Genomic DNA, 20,145 nt, shown 5'->3' with positions numbered 1-20,145 from the left:
AAGCTGTCGGCAATTTATAAAGACTGTTTAAACGCGTGAAAAGCTTCCCGGTTCATGCAGTACGTGTAGTGACCTTCATCTGTTGACTACCACTCACGTTGACTACCACTCACGGTGATTACCACTCACGTTGACTACCACGCACGTTGACTACCACTCTACATACACGCAGACGCACCAACAAAGGAATGCAGGGTCGATCGAAGCAGATTACGATGGCACGCACACAGAAACAAGCGCGGTCAGGCAGGGTCGCGGACGCTGCGAAGGAACGAAGCAGAGTTGACGTCACAAAACCGCGGTTTCCGGTCTCCGCTCCGCTCGCTCACTCAGAGGTGGGCGGAGCTACAGCGCAATTTCAACCGACGATTACGTCGTTCCTAATTGAAAAAAAACCCACAAATTTTACCTACATGGTTTATAAGGTTCCCGCATCCGTATATGAGCGTCTTATTGAATTCGAGAGACTCTTCACCTTCCCTTTAAGCGCACACTTGTTGAGCAGTATATCGAGCACCGGCGATGCCATATGGATCGTTGGGACGGATATTCTGCGAGCATCTGCTTCTCGCGCATTTCGAGGCGACAGTGTTGACACATATGCTGCTAGCCATTGGTGAGTGAAACATGCCAATACACTTGGGATTTCGGAAAGATGAAAGGACCGCCGCACTCCGGGTTCAAAGGCATGGAACGGCGTGTGATTGGGGATCGCATTCTGCGCCGAGACCTTCAGGCGCGCGAAAAACACCGACTACATAAATTAATGATGGGTAATAATGACTTCTGTGTGTACCTGCGTGTATTCGCCTAATCAACCAGACGCACAATTAGCAATAATTGAAATGCAAACAAAGCCAGAACTGATATGAAGACCTGTCGCACGTAATTACACTGGAAGGACGCATGAATTCATTTTGTATACGGTTTCTCAGCTTGGTAACTTTCGTAATTTACGTTCTGGGACCTGAATTAGAACGGTATTACAAATTGAGGTGAAAAACTAAAGAATGCACCCATTTCTGTGGCTCTGAACTAGCTCCCACTTCTAAATTATAGTGATTGTGCCTTACAGATTCTCGGTTTGTTCGTGTTGCCCTTCATGGAATACAGGGCTACTGGAGCCGTGGAGGGTAGTAGAAAAGGTGCTAGTGACACACTTTGTGACATTCATTTCGTCAAAGAACGACGCATCGTAAAGGTTGTGCCATGGGGGATGCTTCTGTCATCGGAAAAGAGAAATTCGGGATCCAGAAAGCACAAAAATGCGACGTAGATGGTTATTGTGGCTTGCTGTCGACTCTTTGGATCAGTAGCTAATCAGACAATGGACTGTAAGAATAGTCCTGCACCCGTCACAGACGCGCTCCGCTCCAAAAGATGCTGGAGTTAAAGCTAAAGTAAAAATTAAATCCTGCGGTTTTGCGTGCTTCACGATGGTTGGTGGATTAACGCAGAAAATGTTTGACACCGTAACCTTGACTGCGTTTAATATGAATGCGACAGCGGCGCTTCTCTTCACCTGTATGCTTTTCCTGCAGTTACCTTGCAGCCTCCTTAGCAAGCAGTAAGCGCGAATGCTCTTATAAATGTTCACCTGCACCACAGCGTCTCCAAGGCGTCTACTTAGCGTTTGCTTGCTACTTTCATTGCGCATCATGCTAGGTAGCAAATTAATGATGCAGTGAACAACTAGGCTTTATAGAGTTCCGCATCATCAGTGCATCGCCAGTGCTAATGCTGTGGCGCCATCTGCTAACTAGAAATCAAACCAGGTTTAAGGCTCGGCACCATGTCTGTAGTCCAGCAGTGTGAAAACAAACAGCTGAGATCAATACTTACGGCAAAGCTTATCTAATTCTTTCATATGAGCTTAAGCTGAGAATTAGCAGTGACGGATTTTGCAGCTTGTTTCCTGCTGACAGGGCGCAGAGCCAGTAACAAGCACGAATTCGTATCGAAGCGGGTGATCCGCCCTGTATGGGGATTGCAGTTTGCTAGGTGATCACGGTTAAGGTGACTATTACGGTTAGAGGCGGTAACATCCACAGTAACTCGCGGTACACGACGTGCATGCGCAAGGATCCTAACATGTCACACATCCCTGAACCGTATCACGTGGCGAGGCAAAATAAACCTTTTTAGTGCAGCCAATAATCAGCCAGTTACACCCGGAACTATATTTCGCTGCGCAAGGATATTGCCTGTGCACGCCTCGTACCTTCAGGAGTACTTGTGAGATGGAGTGTAGTAAAGAAAGCCACGTGAGCGTCTGAAGCTACGGGCAAGGAGATAGGAAAAATGCATGTGCTAACCACCATTCCCATGGTGGCTGAGCGTTTGCAGCACCAGCGTTCCTTCTTGTAATTATTGTAGGAAACTTTATGCATACAACTACTCAATTTGCACAAACACATTGGTTCTCCTCGTATTGCTTTGCGAATTTCCAAAGAACATTAGATAACCAGGTACCTGCGGAATGCTTCGCATAACATCGATTCCCAGAGTACCTATGATCGGAAAATTTTTATTTCTTGCAAGACATTTGAGGCCCTTTGTCAAATGAGTGCTTTCTACATTAGACAAGCCTTTGCTATCTTCTATTTCTCTATCTCTACATTAGACAAACATTATCTTTCTCTCTTCGCTGCTGAAAATTTTGTTGAAGTCAATTTGACGGTTTTCCGATGATAGCATTTCTGTGTTTTACATGTATTTCAACAAGGCCTCTGCTTTATGCATGTTCTTTATGCTCGACGTCACGCCTAGTTTTCGCTTTGAACCAAGGGCCGAGGAAAGCCACAGGCGAACAGTTTTCTTTTTTTTTTCTTTCTGTACTTATCGTATGGAAGTGCAACCTTTTACCGTGAACAACGTTCATTAACACTTCTTTCTGGGCGAGTTGGTGCATACTTGACTTAAAAATTGTAATAGCGCAAACACATGCATCCACACAATAAGAAATACGTGACACAAGCGCTTTAAGTAAAACTACGTTCAGCCTATATATATATATATATATATATATATATATATATATATATATATATATATATATATATATATATATATATATATACCTCTAGCTGCTTTCTTCACAGTAAGGCGGGCCACTTCACAGCGGCTTGCTACAAAAACGGTAACGCATTTAGGAAATGACTTTCGGCTAATGAAAGATGCACTTAGCGAAGCCCGCAGGTGTTTTATTCGCATCGAGTCTTCGCATTGGATGGACAGTTGCGTTCGGACTGGTCCGAGTGCACTGGTACTTTCCAGATTGTGAGCCACTGCAAGCGGACCTGGAGTGCGGAAACATGTTGCAATTTTTTTAAAAGCGAAAGCTTTACTAACCGCGTCGAGCGGAGTTTCGCCATCGCCAGCAATTGTGCGTTCATTTGACCGTAGCTGCACCGTAGCCTTGGCACGCATCACGTGACACGCCGCACCTAGCTCGAGGCCCTCGTCAACCCACAGCGGGCAAGACTTACAGGGGTGCTGCTGCTTGCCAAGTTAGCGGCTCTAGCCACCGTCGGAATCCCAATATCCTTCCACGGGCTGCCCTGACATGTCGGGGTAGCCGGTAACGAAGAGGCGGATACCTACTCCAAAGCTTTGAGCAAAACGAGGACAAGGTGAGGGACGGAGCCAACGCCAACGAGAGCAGGAGCTCTCACCTCGTTCTCTTTTTGCTCATCGTTTTGAATTCCCACTTCCCGCTTTCCCGTGTTTTCCTTAGTGTGGTCTTCGTAGTTTTGCCAAGTAAAGGTATACTAACGAGTACCCTGGCTCCTTAGGTTCTGGGGGAAAATGGGCAAAAAGAAAAATTTAAATAGCCTGCTTGTTTTGTTTCCTTCCGTACCAATGTATGGCTCCTCGTCGGCACTTTCCTGTGCAATCGAATTATGTTAAAGGTCGAAATAACTGAACTTAAATTAATAGGATTTGACTGTACAACATAATAAGTACTCTGAAATGCGCGATATTCAGATGCCGTACCTACGCAAGGGTTTCAGTGCGAAATTAAAAAAAAAAGAAATACTGAATATTTCTTTCATTTTTCATTGTAAAGAACTCCTACCAAGAAATTAACCAAATAGAGCTTTCCAAAGATGCCTCACCAACCTGACGAATTTGGTGCTTCTTCATCTTTCTTTGTCCAATTAACCAATGCAATTAAATAAACCTTTACGGTGCGCGACATACTACATACCGCTACATACCGGGTGCGCGACTGGCAAAAACTCGGCAGACGACAGTAGCTGCAAGTCACCGTGTGCAAACGGCGACCGCCCGTAATCTGCCGTAACTACCTCGCTCGTTGTAAACGCCTTCTTCCTACTGCGTGCTGACAACGAAACTGGCCTGCTGAATATGGAAAGAAAGTATATGGAATTAGCATTCATTGGAAATTCGCACTGCGGCATGTTTGTTTGTCCGTCCGCAATCTCATTGCAGGTACACACAGTAGCCCGAGTCGTCTGCTAGCTTGGACCACTAGGCACGTTGCTGCCTTGCTGAGCAGACAACAGGGCCCTCTGGGCGTGCGCCCCAGCAGACGACTTGATGCTGGCTGCCTTCTGGCCTAGTAGACAAATTTGGTCACTGAGTATGTGCGACTAGGCATGTATGCGTGCAATACAAATAAAGGTAGCACGTAAAGCCTCTTTCATAAAGACTCTGCTTTTGTACGCACTGCAACTACGTCTCGTTACATCCATCATCATGATCGTCGCAATATTAATAATAAGCATGATAACAAAACATCTAACCAATTACACACCCGTCATAGAAAAGATCGCTAATCGCATTAACGTCGCCAATCACCTACAAATGATTTATGCGCAGCCAATTTATTTTTTTCTCGCTCATAACATTTGCAGTGAGACAGCTCGTGAGACAGCTTTAGTTCAACGTTTGCCATTCGCGCCGCCCAGAACCATGCATCCTAACAAGTTACGCACAACTGCTCAGCACAACGATAAGTGATGATGATGATGATGATGATGATGATGATGATGATGATGATCAGTATTTATTGGCATTCACTTCAAAAGAGGCTGTGACAAGTAGTCATCTAGCCTGCTTGTGCTAATCAGGTAATTCACACCTGATTATCAAGCTAGCATTTCGTCTACGACTCCTTAATCTTTGCTCCCTTTTGTTTAAAACGTCTATATATTTGTCTTTTGCATTTACCTACGCCTGTGAGAGATCAGGTCTTATTGATCTCTTCCCTGCTTTTTCCCCGCCAATACTCTAAACGTTTGAATTCTCTGCACTCGACGCCTAAGGTTCGATTTCAGCAACGGTCACACATCATTTTATTTTTATAAAAAAAGAGGCAAGACAGGAACCTATACCGCAAAGTTCCGAGGATGGAGCAAATAATGTTTCACAGTAAGAAATTCCATGATGGATATTTTCTTGCTGTCTTTATTGTAAATTGTTCGTCGCTGTGCCCACAACACATAGTAACGTGAGCTTTCCCAGAAATGTAGATTGTCATGGTGGTGACAGTATTGGCCAGTGTTTCTGCTTATCTCATTGATGTTTACTATACCGTTCTTGGCCCATCTCTTGTAATGAATCCGTCTGATCGTTGAGACACAAAACATGCGAATGATGCTACATTAATGATGCTAAAGTAAAAGGTTGGGCACGTTGGCATGTCAGAACTGAGATTAAAAAAGCGCAACGCGAGGGTAGACCAGACGAATAAAGGCACATGCGCAGCGCTGTGCATGTGTTTGGCTGGTCTCCCATCGTGAAGCGCTGTATTAATCACAATTACGTTAATTCAATATTACTCTATTCTATATTACTTCATGAGTTCTTTCTCATATCGCATTTTTAAAAATGTATTTCTGCTATGTAAATACAGATACGAAACCTGGGACATCCGCTTTCCCGGACTCGCCCCCTGTCCACCCTCCCCGCTTTCAGTACCTTTCTTTTTTTTTGTTTCAGGGCAAATTATAAGTGGACACATTGTTTTTCTTCAGTCGTTTTTTTTTTCGTAACACACATGTATTCTATCTACAGCCTGCTAACAGCCGATTGCCGGCCTGTCCGCCACAGTCTATCTATGCTGCATTTCCAGTGCCATCATCATCATTAAATGCAGCACGCTCCCCGAGCCTACCAGAACGTGCTGTCGTACGCACGAGGCAGACATCGGTCGAGAAGCGTCTCAGAGAAAGTGCAAGGTGTGGCTGTTCCGACTGTTCGCCTTCTCTCAATTTGCATAGGTGAGTGCGCATGTACATTTACGCTACCGCCTTTGTTGAAGTCATGTCTTTGCTTGTCACCGGTATTTTTTTTTCAATCTGCTCATGAGAGACGCCGTAACTGGAAGGAGGCGGGACAGACGGCTTTTTGCAATTAGGAATTTCTTTGTTCAATTCAACGTGGGCTGCTGTAAGGCTCTCTATGAGGGCCCCGAAATAATGTTGACCACCTATAGTTCTATAACGTACACCCAGAGCATGGCACATGGATGTTTTTTTAAATCAAAGTCCATCGAAATGTGATTCTCGTTGCCGGGTATCGCATCCGCGCCTTCGTGGTCAGCAGCAACGCTAGAGACACCACGGTGGGTGTGGAATTGATTGAATAATTCAATAAGTCTTTACGCATTGATAAAGGTGACCGAAAGCCTGTTCGAAAAAATTGAACATTAGGGACGAGTCATACCGGCTGAATAGGACCGTTCCTTTAGCATAGGCTATAGAAGCGAGTTGAAAACTTCATAAAGCTGCGTAGTGCCATAACTGACTATGGTGTTGTCAGTCGGCCATGAGTTGAGTGACATCGGAACAATGGTCGCTGGCGCTCTTCGGAACAATTTTGAATAACTGTGCTTCTTTCACATGCACCCAACGCTCCGTCATTGGTAAAAAACCTAAGTAGGCTGGTTGAGGAGAATGGAGTGGGTACGTCTTCCTCTGGCAAACTTCAGTTTCGTCGTTTGGCCATTTTTTGACTTTTTATATTTCGCTGAGCTGCGGAATAGGCTAGCTGGTTTTTCGTTGCTTTTGGGGGTCATTTGAATTATTTTTCGATTTTAAGCTGCCACCAACCTGTGGGCTGAGCGGCTGGAGTCAAGCCACTGTAATCGTTACACAATACCGGCGGACGTTATTATTTATTAAGGAACAAAAAGTATCAGCTAATATCTATATGCGCTTTTATATTCATAGGTCAGAACACTTCCTCATCAGTAGACTCGCTCAGACCTATGCAGACTCAAACGGAGCTCGAGTCAGTCCTAGGGGCGTTAGCCTGAGCCTAGCCCAGTAGAATTTTGGTGACTCTTGAGTCCGAGCGAGCCTGGCTGAGTAAAATTGGCGAGTCTGAGTCGAGAGCGAACTCTCGGCACAAAAGTATATTGGTGATTGAGTTTGAGTGAGTTCCGTACATCTTGCCTATCTGTGTGAGTCAAATTACAGTTTGAAATGTTTTTCCCGCTTTTCTATAGACTTCCTTAAGTGTCCGCAAATTATTAACCTGCTGTTCCCTCATCAACGGCACCATCGGCTATGTCTTAAGTGAATACAATAGACGTTTTGATTTTCAGGTTCAATCAGTGAGCATGGCTTCCTACGACCCAGCGGCGCACCCAACAGCCCACAGCCACGCGGCGCACCCAACAGCCCACAGCCACGCGGAGCACCCAACAGCCCACAGCCACGCGGCGCACCCAACAGCCCACAGCCACGCGGAGCACCCAACAGCCCGCAGCCACGCGGCGGACCCAACAGCCCACAGCCACGCGGAGCACTCAACAGCCCACAGCCACGCGGCGAACCCAACAGCCCACAGCCACGCGGCGCACGGTCGCACTGTATACGGGCAGACGACACACGTCCACACCGTATACGACCAGACGGGGCACGTTCAGACGGTGTACGAGGTGACGTCCATCACGGACGGAGCGACATCTACCCGCAAAGGTACATGAAACGGCAATCACCGCGGACCTATTGTGAACAAGTGGTGTGTTTGCAAAAAAAAAAAGAAAACCTAAAGACGTATAATGTTGGCAAAAAGAATGCAAGAACGCCATACTTAATCGCTGGTTTTTTTGCAATTGGGCGCTCTGAACATTGATTTTCGCCGACTAACTTTTTAAAGTATCTTTAAAGCTTGTCGAAATGCTATTTTGCCTGTGCTGACTCTGATGGTAAGGCTTGTTCATTCATGTTACTTGTCGCCGCTCGGCGCGAGCATCACAGGCTTTGAGCGAACCCGTACGTCCGCTGTAACAGTTGGGCCAGCGGGTACAGTGCAGTGACCTGCATTTATTTATTTATTTATTTATTTATTTATTTATTTATTTATTTATTTATTTATTTATTTATCGTGCCATTAGGGCCAGAGACATTATAGAGGGGAGTGGTACAAAAGAAGATGTGGTACACAGGTAGTAAACAAAATGCAGCGATTATTATAGGAACAAAACACAATGCTAGAATACAAGAGGTTTCTTTCTATACCAATGTTAACTGCTGTGTCACAAAAAAGAAATTCTTGGTTATACAATGCTAGCTATAGTTAGCTAAAGTAAATTATATGTAGAACTGCAGGCGCACGTACAGAACAAACAAAAGAACCCCATTTATTTCGATGTTTCGGCCGTGAATCACCCTTTATCAACAGTAAGGTTACATGCGCAGGAAGTTGAATTTGCACATTTTCTCTTGAGGGCGTTGCCCATGACAACCATTTCTGGGCTTAACAACAAAGAGGTAAGAGGAAACATTAACTCCAAGTGAACACAAACTGATATAGTCAAATACATGCGAAGCGCAGGAATGCTATTCTCGGACAACAACCCAACCGATTTGAATAAAATTTGTTGTATAAAAGAGAGCAGGGAAAACTCAACCAGTCTATCAACTGAAGAAAGCAGAATTTCGAAAACATTAATGTCCAAAATTTGATAGGTACAGTTAACATTAAAAAAAGGACAAATTCCGAACAGCGTAACAAAAAACAGATATCACAGTTCTGTAAACTGCATCTGCTAGAGCTTCTGAAGAAAAAAACAAGTGCGAGGACTGCACAGCTTACATGCGATTGTTTCAACGCTTATGAAAGTGTTGCAAAAGTCGTGCTCACATTCGTGGTATGCTCCAGAGCCGAGGGGAGACCGCGCAAGCATCTCGATTTCCGAATGTTCGCTTCCAGTCTCGTGATTTGTCGGCGCCGGGCTTTCGCCAGCTGACGTCACTGTGAGATCGAAAATTTAACACCGCCTACTCAGTGACCTAGGAGGCTAAGAGAACATTTGAAAAGCAAGATGCTAGCGCGATCCCACTCCAGAATAGAGTAGTGTTGGGGTTGAGGACGATCCCATCGCTGTCGTCCAGCTGTAAGAGTTGTCGGACGTTCTCGCCGCTGCCACCATTTGCAAAGGTTGAAGGTCGTAGAGAGGAACTTGGGAGGAACTAGGCGTACAGGGTTTATTTACAGTATCTACATTTTAAAAAAGAGATACATTCAACAGTCTAGCGTGACTCCCAAATGGAGCACGCAACACGAAGCATACAACATACGAGCATACAGCTCATGAGCACGATCCCAGCGCACACTGACGAGCACGCAGCTCACGAGCACGATGATGAGCACACTCTCGAGCACGAGCACATCCTAGCAGCGGACAACAGCCGCTTATAAGCACTCCGTTCTCCCTAAATCCCTAGGTGAGGGAAACGGCTGTCCCATCGGACTGTCCATAGTCGTTGGGGCGTAGTCGACTCGACTTCGAGAAGGAGGGCTCACACACACACGTACGCACTTTGGATTCCCAGAACCCGAGTTGAGCGCGTCCTCGTAGCCAGGTGGTCATGCCTTACCCCAGCCGGCGCCTCTAAATTTTAGAGCTGGCTTTCTCCTGTAGTCGCCACGAGTGTCAGCAGACTGACGAATCCTGGGGCCCACGTACCGCAAAGCACCCTTTTGTTAGAAGAGCTCTTCTTGCTGCAGAGAGACCATGAAGGCCCGGCAAATCAAAAAACAATACACGGGGCGCCAAACGTGGCCCGCCCTGCTGCCGTCGCCGATTCCCCGAACGAGGCGCATGGTGGAGAAACTCAGCCGTAGTCTGCACTTCCCCGAAGGAAGTTCATGGTCGGTTAACGCTGTCGTCCTCGCTGGTTCTCTAAAGGGCGCCGCCACCACCACGGGTCGGTCGAAGCCGCTGCAGCGGGCTGAGATAGTTTTGCAGAGCAGTACCCCTGCAGGCCGATCCTAACAGTAGATCAATATTGACAGCTTTGGAAATCATATTAGGTGCAGTTACAGAATTGTGACCCCCTGTATCCTTCTCATTTCTTAGTTCCGAAATTCTAAGCATGATACTTCAAATTTTATTTTTGCGATTGGCAACATTTATCGAAAAGGATTTGATGTTCTAAATAAAAAAATTACTTTTTGCAGTCGGTGAATTACTTTGTTATTGAACTAACACCATCAAATACAGTGCATTCTATGCTGATCAATACGATTTTTCTGGGCTCGCATATCTAAAACAAAGCATGAGGTAAACCATCCTTCTAAATCAAAGTAAGCAACCAGCTACTGTTACTATGCATCCTTCTAGAAACACATGTGCAACTCACTGAAAGTTCTCTTTGTTTGTTCTTCTTTATTTCAGAAGAGGAGGAGGAGGACAAGTAAGTGTAATTTGTCGCTGGACGGAGCTCGCGGTAAACGAGGTAGCGGTATTCTTGCACGTGCAGCCATTCTCAACACTTCCGCTCATCTGTACAGGTCAAGTTAATCTTAAAGGAAGCATCAGATGGGCGTACAGTAAGATTAAGTCGTGCACTTGATTTTGGGATAAACGAGGGGCGTTATTGAAGCACTGTGCCACGTATCTGAAACAAAAGCTTGCGCAGATCACCTTGCAAAAGGTTAACTATCACGATTCAAATGCATGCTTATCAGTGTTTACCATCTTTCTTAGGTATAATAGAAATAAGGAATGGGGCTGAACAAGCCGAATGTTAATTGCAGACCAAAGTTTTCATGTGTAATAGATGTTATGGGCTTCTGGCTGCCTGAACTGGGCAGAATCGTCTTCTATCGTGTATAATGTTCCACGCGCGGTTTACTCAAATAAAGCCGAGAAGGCCGCGTTCGAGATCCGCACAGTTAGTGCTTATTCGAGAACCGCGATTGTTTGTGTGTCCAGACTGTTCAAGGGATAGCGACATATAATTTTCTAGTATGCTTTTTTTTGCTTTAATTGAAACGATCCTTCTAAACCCAAGAAAGAACAGTGACAAGGCTAGCAGCACCATAAAAAAATTAGCATAATAGTTTTTATTAAGCCAGTTTAGGTTTTGCTTCTAGAGTGCCGTGAGGTCATGACGCAGCATGTGACCCCGTGGTCACGTGCTACATCGGCCCCTCACGACGAATAGCAGCATGCGAGGCGATCGGGCTAACCGTAGCGAGTGGCAAAACATCCCAATGTCCTGCTCTTACGTGATCACGTACCGTATCATGGCGTCGCGGCACAGTATCTTCATAAGACATGAAACCGAAAATGACAGCAGAAAAGCTATTATATTAGATTATTTACGGCGCTCAGACACTTGTCACCACATCTTTTTGTATGGTTTAGAGCTCTAGTACGTTCATTTAACGCTAAGAAATGAATAGTCAGAAATATCGTCAGTATTCCTTTTCCGTACGCCTTACGCTTCACTAACAAGATTATACACCCGGCAGCACCAGGATTAGCTTAAACTATTGCAGTGTGTTTTCAATACAATTCCGCCATTAACCATTCGTTATAGGTCGAATGGCCCGATCCATTTTGACTTTGAATAGCTTTACGTTATTCAGGCCCACGAAGGTCATTATGCATGCGATTAGGAGAAGCAGTAGATTGATTTCGTTTTTCTTGCGAACTGAAGTTATCACACAGCGGATGCATCAGGTAAGCTAGTACATTAAATATCGAGGTGCCTGCGTTATTTATCTACGCAGACGGAGTTTTGCGGCATCGGCAACCATGGTGTGCGCAACGATCATCATCTGCATCCTAATCAGTGTACTGATCGCGTTCTTCACTGTAGGCTTCGGTAAGCATTTGTGTCTCGGTTAAATACAACTTTGCGGGATTCGTTTCAGATTCGTACGTAGTCATGATCAAACTCTGTTTTTGTGTTCGGCGTCGCCACCGCTTCGCTTCACACACGGCTTCGCGCTCTCAGATGCAGAGAGATGCATGCAGACCATTCCCCCTTTTTTAACCGAGCGCATCCGAGAGATGCGCTTGGTACACCGTCCTCACAATCAGCGGCATACGAAGCGCTTGCCAAGGGTTGACGCTGTCAGGATTGGGGGCTCAATCCCTTCGTCCGTGGTCCTTTGCCAAGATTGGAGTACGGCATGAATTCGAAGGTAGCTGGCCCATGCCGTCGTCCAACTTATTTACGCTGAGATCGTTGATGAAGTGAAGAACTGCTTCTCATCGAGAACGAGGAAAAAGGGGTTTATTTACAGAAAATTAACTCAGTCTAACATGACTGTTTGAGAAAAATAGTATTAGTCCAACAGGACTGCATGAGAGAAGTGAACCAGTCTAACATGACTGCTCAAGAGAAGTGTGTCCAACAATCGCACAACCACAGTTTTTATACACTCGATCCGCTGGTCCTACGACGCGGCGGCTGTTCGTTTACACACCACCAACTCGCAGCTGCTCTGAAGACCAGTTTTCAGACACAAAGGCACACACATTCCGAAGCCCAAGCGACGGCGTTGAAGGTGGTGCCGTTCCGGAAAATCGACGCCGCTCGAGGGACGCTCGTTGTTTTGCAACATGCTGAACCGTGAGAGCGCAAAAATAAGACGTTCCCGCGGTAGCTTCTTCAGGCGTGTCAGATCAGCGCCGCGTTGAGGAACTCTGGAATCATTGTCCACACACCAAACTCGTCTTGTCACAATGTCGAAGCGGGCTGGAGGAAGGCGGCGGATTCCAGCGCAAAGGTCGCTTCTTTGAACGCCTCGCAGCTGCAGCGGCGGAGAGCGGGAGGTGCGCGTCTAGCACCCCTTGTCGTAATCGGGTGGCAAGGTGACAATCTTGTTGTGCAACCCGCCGTTCTTTACAGCGCCTCCATGGCCCCAAAAGTCTCGACTGTCTAGCGCTGACAACCGCTAGGCAGGAAGAGAACGGCTGCTGGTCAGGGGGGGATCGATGTCTTGGCTCGCAGCGACCACTTGTGCATTGATGTCACCGCCCCAAAACATCCAACAAGGACAGGCAACTGCAAAATGAACCCCACAACACGGCTCTGCGCCGAGATGACGTGCATTGGCTCTCACTTTAGACTCGCTAGGCTTCAAAAAAAACAACAACAACATAAGTGCAGAAACAAAAAAAATGCTGCATTTCACTATGCCAATTTCTGAAGCAAACTCCTGCTGACAAATTCAGCAATCATGGAGGGAATCCTGCTAAATGAGAGGGGATCTTCTTCGCTTAATAAATTTAACACTAGTAACCCTAAAATTTAGGCGGGACCCTCAAACGCAGAATTCAAATTAGCCTGCTCAAACCATCCGCATTGCTATGCAACTTTCCCTTCTTATATCTAACGGAGAAGTTGTACTCTTGGAGAGTGAGGCTCCATCGGAGCAAGCGGCCGTTTTTGTGTGACATTTGATTGAGCCACGTCAGAGGACAGTGGTCGGTCTCGAAGATGAACTTCGCTCCGTACAAATAACACGACAACTTCTGGGCGGCCCAAACCAAACAAGCGCATTCCTTCTCTGAAGCGCTGTAGGCTTCCTCTCTTACATTTAGTTTACGGCTGGCGTAGAGGATAGGATGCTCCTCGTTATCGTCGCCGACTTGACTAAGTACCACGCCCATACCTCTGTCGCTTGCGTCGCATTGAACTATGAATTCCTTTGTGTAGTCTGGCGCGCGAAGCACAGGGCGAGAAACCAATAGCGTTTTCAAACTTTGAAAAGCGTTCTCTTTGTCCTTATCCCAGTGTACGTTACTCGGTGCTCCCTTTCGGAGGGCGTCTGTTAATGGACTTGCCAATTGTGAGTAATTCGGAATGTACCGTTGATAGTACCCCACAAGTCCCAAAAATGAACGAACGTCCGTTTTCGTGCGCGGCTGAGAAAAATCTCCAATCATAGCTATTTTCAGCTCAGCCGGCCGTCTCATGCCCTGACCAACAACATGGCCCAGATAAGTAACCTGCGAACAACCAAACCTACACTTTTCCGCTTTCATCGTTAAGCCGGCTTCCCTCAACCGTGAGAACACCTGTTTGAGGTGCGATACGTGTTGTTCCCAGCTGTCCGAAAAAATGGCCACATCATCAAGATAAGGTAAGGCGAACTCCTGCAAGTCCTTTAGGACAATATCCATTAACTTAGAGAAGCTAAACGGCGCGTTCTTCAGCCCGAAGCTGAGTGCGAGAGGGCGAAAAGTGCCTACAGGCGAGATGAATGCGGCATAGCGGCTGGCACTTTCGGAAAGGGGAACTTGCCAGTACCCCCGCACGAGATCTATAGTTGAAATGTACTTAGCAGCGCTAACTCTTTCAATTCGTTCCTCAATGTTGGGTATCGGGTACAGCTGATCCCTAGTGATCGCATTTAACTTCCTGTAGTCAACACACGGACGAGGGTCCTTGTTAGGGGTTTCTACGAGTATTAGCGGTGACGTGTAGTCACTCTCAGCGGGCTCAATAACTCCCAACTCTAGCATGCGCTGTATCTCTGCCTCCATAATCTCTCTCTGTCTTGGAGACACCCTGTAAGGGTTTGATCTTACTGGTTCGGTAGAGGTCAGCTCAATTTCATGCGTTATCAGTTCGGTTCTACCCGGCCGATCGCTGAATCTGTCGAGATATTCCCCTAACACCCCTTTTAGCTCATCTAGCTGCTCGGGTCTTAGAGCATGCGAGCTTACCGAGTGTTCTACTACTTCTTCTAGGCCGATTTCAGAGTTGGAGGTTGCCCTATACTCCTTAAACTTGGTACCGATGTCATCCGGCTCTTTGACAGTATAGTTAACGACTCCGCTCCGCTCTACATACGGCTTCATCAAATTACAGTGATATATCCTCACTTCCTTCCTGCGACCGGGCATTCTCAAAGCATAGTTAGTTTCTGAAAGTTTGTGCAACACTTTAACGGGCCCGTCCCAGTGAACTTCAAGCTTGTTCTTTCTTGAAGGTTTGAGGATCATTACCTGGTCTCCGGCGTTAAACGTACGAAGCCTCGCATTCCTGTCGTAATAGAATTTGGCGTTCTTTTGAGCTAGTGCCATGTTCTTTCCGACTAGTTCTTGGGTTGCGCTTAGCCGTTCCAGTAAATTTAGCACGTATTCAACCACGGTTGGACTCTCCCCTCTTTCCTCCCACATCTCTCTTAACATTCTCAGTGGAGAACGGAGTGTCCTCCCATACACTAGTTCTGCTGGTGAGAACCCTGTCGCTTCATGTGGAACCGTTCGCAAAGCAAACAAAGTTGCCGGCAGACAGTTCTCCCAGTCCTCCTTGTGCTCGTAACAGAGCGCACGCAAAACTCGCTTAAGCACCGAATGCCACCTCTCTACACTGTTTGACTGAGGGTGATAGACAGAACTGTGTATTAACTTTACCCCGCACTGTTGCAAGAATGTGGAAGTCAGTGCGCTCGTGAATACTGACCCTTGATCTGCCTGAATTTCGGCTGGAAACCCAACTCGTGCAAACACTGTCAAAAGCGCGTCTACTACTTCAGTGGAGCTGAGCTCTTTCAAAGGGATTGCTTCTGGAAACTTGGTAGCCGGACACAGCATGGTAAACAAGTACCTGTAGCCTGATTTTGTTTTTGGAAGAGGCCCTACCGTGTCTATTACAAGCCGTCTGAAAGGCTCTGTTATTAAGGGCACTACCTTCAGTGGAGCTTTCCAAGTCTCTCCTGGTTTACCAGAACGCTGGCAGGCGTCGCATGATCTTACAAAGTTTTCTACATCTTTGAAACAGCCAGGCCAGTAGTATTCCATAAGCAATCTTTCCTTTGATTTGTTTATGCCTAGGTGGCCGGACCACCCATTTCCATGACAAAGACTCAAAAGGTCCTCCCTATACTTAGTAGGTATGACTAACTGATCTAAAATCCTACCCTTTCGATCTCTGTAATGCCGATACAACAATCCTCCTTTCTCATGTATCGTTACGTTGCGCCTAGCAATGCCTTCTTTAGCTGTGTCCCGTAATTTAGCCAAGCTCTCATCATTCTTTTGCTCAGCTGCCAGTGACTCTCTATCCACGCGTAAGAGTTGATCAAAGTTCTTTGAGGCCGGTGATAATAACGACCCTGTCTCGCTTGGGAGCGCGTCTGCATGCTCTTCCTGCAGGCTAGAACTCTGACACTCTAGTGCTACGCTCTCATTGAGCTGGTCAACTGGCAGGCTCTCCTCAACTGTTCTTTTGTCCGTCGGGCCTAGCTCGGATTCGGGTATTGAAGCCATCCCCTTTTCTGCTTCAGCTGGAGGAGCTTGAGCATTTTCAGCCGAAAGCGCCGCGATCTTACGAGCTTGGCCTCTGGTCAATGCCTGTACTATGCCCTCTCCCAGTTTGAGCCCTCTGTCACGCAGTAACTGATTCGAACGATTCGAAAAGATGTAGGGATACTGCAGTGACAAAAATTTGGAAACTGCAGCCTCAGTCTCTAGCTCCCCGAATGGTCCACTGATTTTGACTTTGGCCATGGGCAGACACACGCTGTGTTCTTCTACAACCTGTTTTATCCATGCTACTTCTCCGGTGAAGTCCTCTACCATCACGTAAGACGGATGGACAATGTCCAGCGTGGCGGCACTGTCTCTTAGCACTCGGCATGGTTTTCCATTAACTTGCAGGTCGTGGAGATATGGACTTAAAAGTTCCATATTCTCATCCTTTTCCTCCACGTAGGAAAAAACTACGCTTGGCTTCTCGCAGTTTACAGCTATATGTCCCAGTTTGTGGCATTTGTAACAGCGAATTGGTCTGACAGATTCGAATTTTCTTTTCTGTTCTTTTTGTGCGGTTTCTCCGTTAACTTTCTCCTCGCTCTTTTCTGCGGGCTTTTCCGCCATGTCTACAGGCTCGGATCGTCTAGCTTGCGCACCCTTTTTGAACGGAAATGGCTTCCGCGGTCCATTTCGACCGTCCCAGTTTCCCTCCTCGGCGTTCAACTTTCTACGGGTTGCGTACTCTTCGGCTAATTCAGCCGCCCTTTCCACAGTGTTTACATTACCTCTATCTTGCACCCACAGTTTCACAGCTTGGGGAATGGTTTTGTAAAACTGCTCTAGACACATGCATTCAATGATCATGTCTCTGCTGTCGTACGCTTCCGCGCTTTTAAGCCACTCGACTAGGTTGGCCTTTAAGCTATATGCAAACTCCGGGTAGCCCTCGCTATCTTTCTTGCCTGTGCTCCTAAACCTTTGCCGAAAAGCTTCGGCTGAAAGGCGGTATTTCCTCAGGAGACTAGCCTTAACTTTCGCATAATCATATGCATCCTGCACACTCAATCTGGCGATTACTTCCGCCGCCTCACACGGCAACATAGACAGCAACCGCTGTGGCCATGTACTCGGGCCGAAGTTCATCTTCTCGCAAGTCCTTTCAAAATTGCTTAGGAACAAGCCTATGTCGGTCCCGACCTCATATGGCTTTAATAGCCTGTCCATGCGGTACGATTCTGCCTCACTTGATCGACCCAGAGCTCCTTCACTTCCTTGAGACAACTCCAAACGTCTGTTTTCAAGTTCAAGTTGCATTTTTGTTATCTCGCGATCTTTATCGCGTTCCTCTCTCTCTCGTTTTTCTCTGTCTCGTTCTTCTCTTTCTTTTTCCCGTTTCTCTCTCTTTTTGAGAAGTTCCAATCCCATTTCAATATCTTGCTCACTGGCCTGATTGGAAATTAGCTCCAATAATTCCGATTTGAGCATTTCCTTGCGTACATCTAGGCCCAGTTCCTCACCAACAATCAACAACTCGTCTCTCAGCAGTGTCCTTAACTCCATGACTGCTGCTTTACTGCCTTGATTCTGCTCTCTAAATCTAGCTAGGAAAACACAACCTAGCTAACACACAACAATCTAGCTTCCCTACTGTTCTAAACAGAACAACCACAAAATGAAGCCTAGAGAGTCAAAGCAAAAACCAAGCACTCACCACAGATACAGCACCATGTCGCAAAGTCCATCCCACCGCTGTCAGCCAGTTGTCAGGATTGGGGGCTCAATCCCTTCGTCCGTGGTCCTTTGCCAAGATTGGAGTACGGCATGAATTCGAAGGTAGCTGGCCCATGCCGTCGTCCAACTTATTTACGCTGAGATCGTTGATGAAGTGAAGAACTGCTTCTCATCGAGAACGAGGAAAAAGGGGTTTATTTACAGAAAATTAACTCAGTCTAACATGACTGTTTGAGAAAAATAGTATTAGTCCAACAGGACTGCATGAGAGAAGTGAACCAGTCTAACATGACTGCTCAAGAGAAGTGTGTCCAACAATCGCACAACCACAGTTTTTATACACTCGATCCGCTGGTCCTACGACGCGGCGGCTGTTCGTTTACACACCACCAACTCGCAGCTGCTCTGAAGACCAGTTTTCAGACACAAAGGCACACACATTCCGAAGCCCAAGCGACGGCGTTGAAGGTGGTGCCGTTCCGGAAAATCGACGCCGCTCGAGGGACGCTCGTTGTTTTGCAACATGCTGAACCGTGAGAGCGCAAAAATAAGACGTTCCCGCGGTAGCTTCTTCAGGCGTGTCAGATCAGCGCCGCGTTGAGGAACTCTGGAATCATTGTCCACACACCAAACTCGTCTTGTCACAATGTCGAAGCGGGCTGGAGGAAGGCGGCGGATTCCAGCGCAAAGGTCGCTTCTTTGAACGCCTCGCAGCTGCAGCGGCGGAGAGCGGGAGGTGCGCGTCTAGCACCCCTTGTCGTAATCGGGTGGCAAGGTGACAATCTTGTTGTGCAACCCGCCGTTCTTTACAACGCCTCGGCTGCTGCGCATGGCTCGTATTCCTCGCCACTTCTCTCACGCTTTTGCGTATGTACTCTTGGATTATTTCTTGCGCTACACGCCGGAATTGGGCGAGAGAGGAATCTCCTATTCCCACGTGCGCGGCTTTGTGCGTTTGTGGCTGGTCGTTCACGATCACCACGTGCGCCGGAGTTGCGCGAGTGACTTACCACGTGTACGCTACCTCCCGTGTAAGGTGCATTGTATCAACATTCGCCGGTGTCGCGCTTGTGTGCGTGTTCGAATTACAACCTCCGTGTGTGCAGTATTTGCGTGTGCGACAGTGACGCTCACCGTGTACGTGACATTTATGTGTACTGCGATATTACGCGTGCCGCACTGGTGCGAGTGAACCCTGTGATTCGCGTGTGTTGTTGGCGCGTGCTTTCTTTTTTTTTTGCGTGTGCGTGCGCACAGGAATTATAACGTACTATGGCGGACTTTGCCGAACCAAACAAATGCGCTCCGCGCACTTGCCACCGATGAACGTCATGTGCTACAAGCATCGACGTCCCGCTAACCTGGGATAGGATGTCCCGTTAACCCCTGTTGACGCTGAGCCGTGCTCCCGCAAGGGCTGCAGAAAATAGCGTCAACCTTTCCTTACCCCTTCACGAACCACTTCTCTCTCCTCCGCACAATCAGCTCGGCAGCGGAGCGAGAACAGCGTTTTGCCTCCTCCTGTACATAGGACCGTTGTGCGCACGTAAAAGTGTTTTCTTTTTTTTTCGAGTGTGAGAGAAGCCCGCGAATACACGCACGAGTGCCTGGAGCGGCCTGTCTTGCGGCAATTTTGCGTGTATTCGTGGGCTTCTTTCAAGCTATATGTAGTACGCATTGAGCCACAGAAAGCTGCACCGGGATTTTTCTTGTCGATATATAATTTTCTCATTGATACTTTTCATCTAATAGTTGGGAAGTTGACTAATTATTGAACACTAATTATCTAATTAGGTCGAATGCAATGAATAATCTGAGTATCTCCCAGCGACGGCAAACAACATTACCTTGGTTCTGTCCAGCTACGTGGCATCTGCAGATTTTTAAATCTTGGTGCATGGTAGTTGGGTTATGTTTGGAAGGGTTGCGTC

At 46.9% G+C, this 20,145-nt stretch overlaps 1 protein-coding gene across 4 annotated transcripts in view; it reads left to right on the top strand.

Moving 5' to 3' along the window:
* The window catches only part of LOC135921888 (uncharacterized), a 91,580-nt gene that overhangs the window by 40,502 nt on the left and 30,933 nt on the right, over window positions 1-20,145 (top strand). For 3 of the 4 annotated variants that reach the window (XM_070524429.1, XM_070524430.1, XM_070524427.1), the window contains exons 1-4: window positions 6,132-6,248; window positions 7,577-7,952; window positions 10,658-10,676; window positions 12,001-12,095. In XM_070524429.1, coding sequence (XP_070380530.1) covers window positions 7,592-7,952; window positions 10,658-10,676; window positions 12,001-12,095 — 475 coding nt within the window. In that variant the 5' untranslated portion in view covers window positions 6,132-6,248; window positions 7,577-7,591. Of the gene's footprint in view, window positions 1-6,131; window positions 6,249-7,576; window positions 7,953-10,657; window positions 10,677-12,000; window positions 12,096-20,145 lie in introns of those variants that run through there. The other variant, XM_070524428.1, reaches the window with a different exon arrangement.

Source organism: Dermacentor albipictus, chromosome 8 (genome assembly GCF_038994185.2).
Source record: "Dermacentor albipictus isolate Rhodes 1998 colony chromosome 8, USDA_Dalb.pri_finalv2, whole genome shotgun sequence".
NCBI classification, from domain to species: domain Eukaryota; kingdom Metazoa; phylum Arthropoda; class Arachnida; order Ixodida; family Ixodidae; genus Dermacentor; species Dermacentor albipictus.
This window is presented reverse-complemented; position numbering and strand designations above follow the sequence as displayed.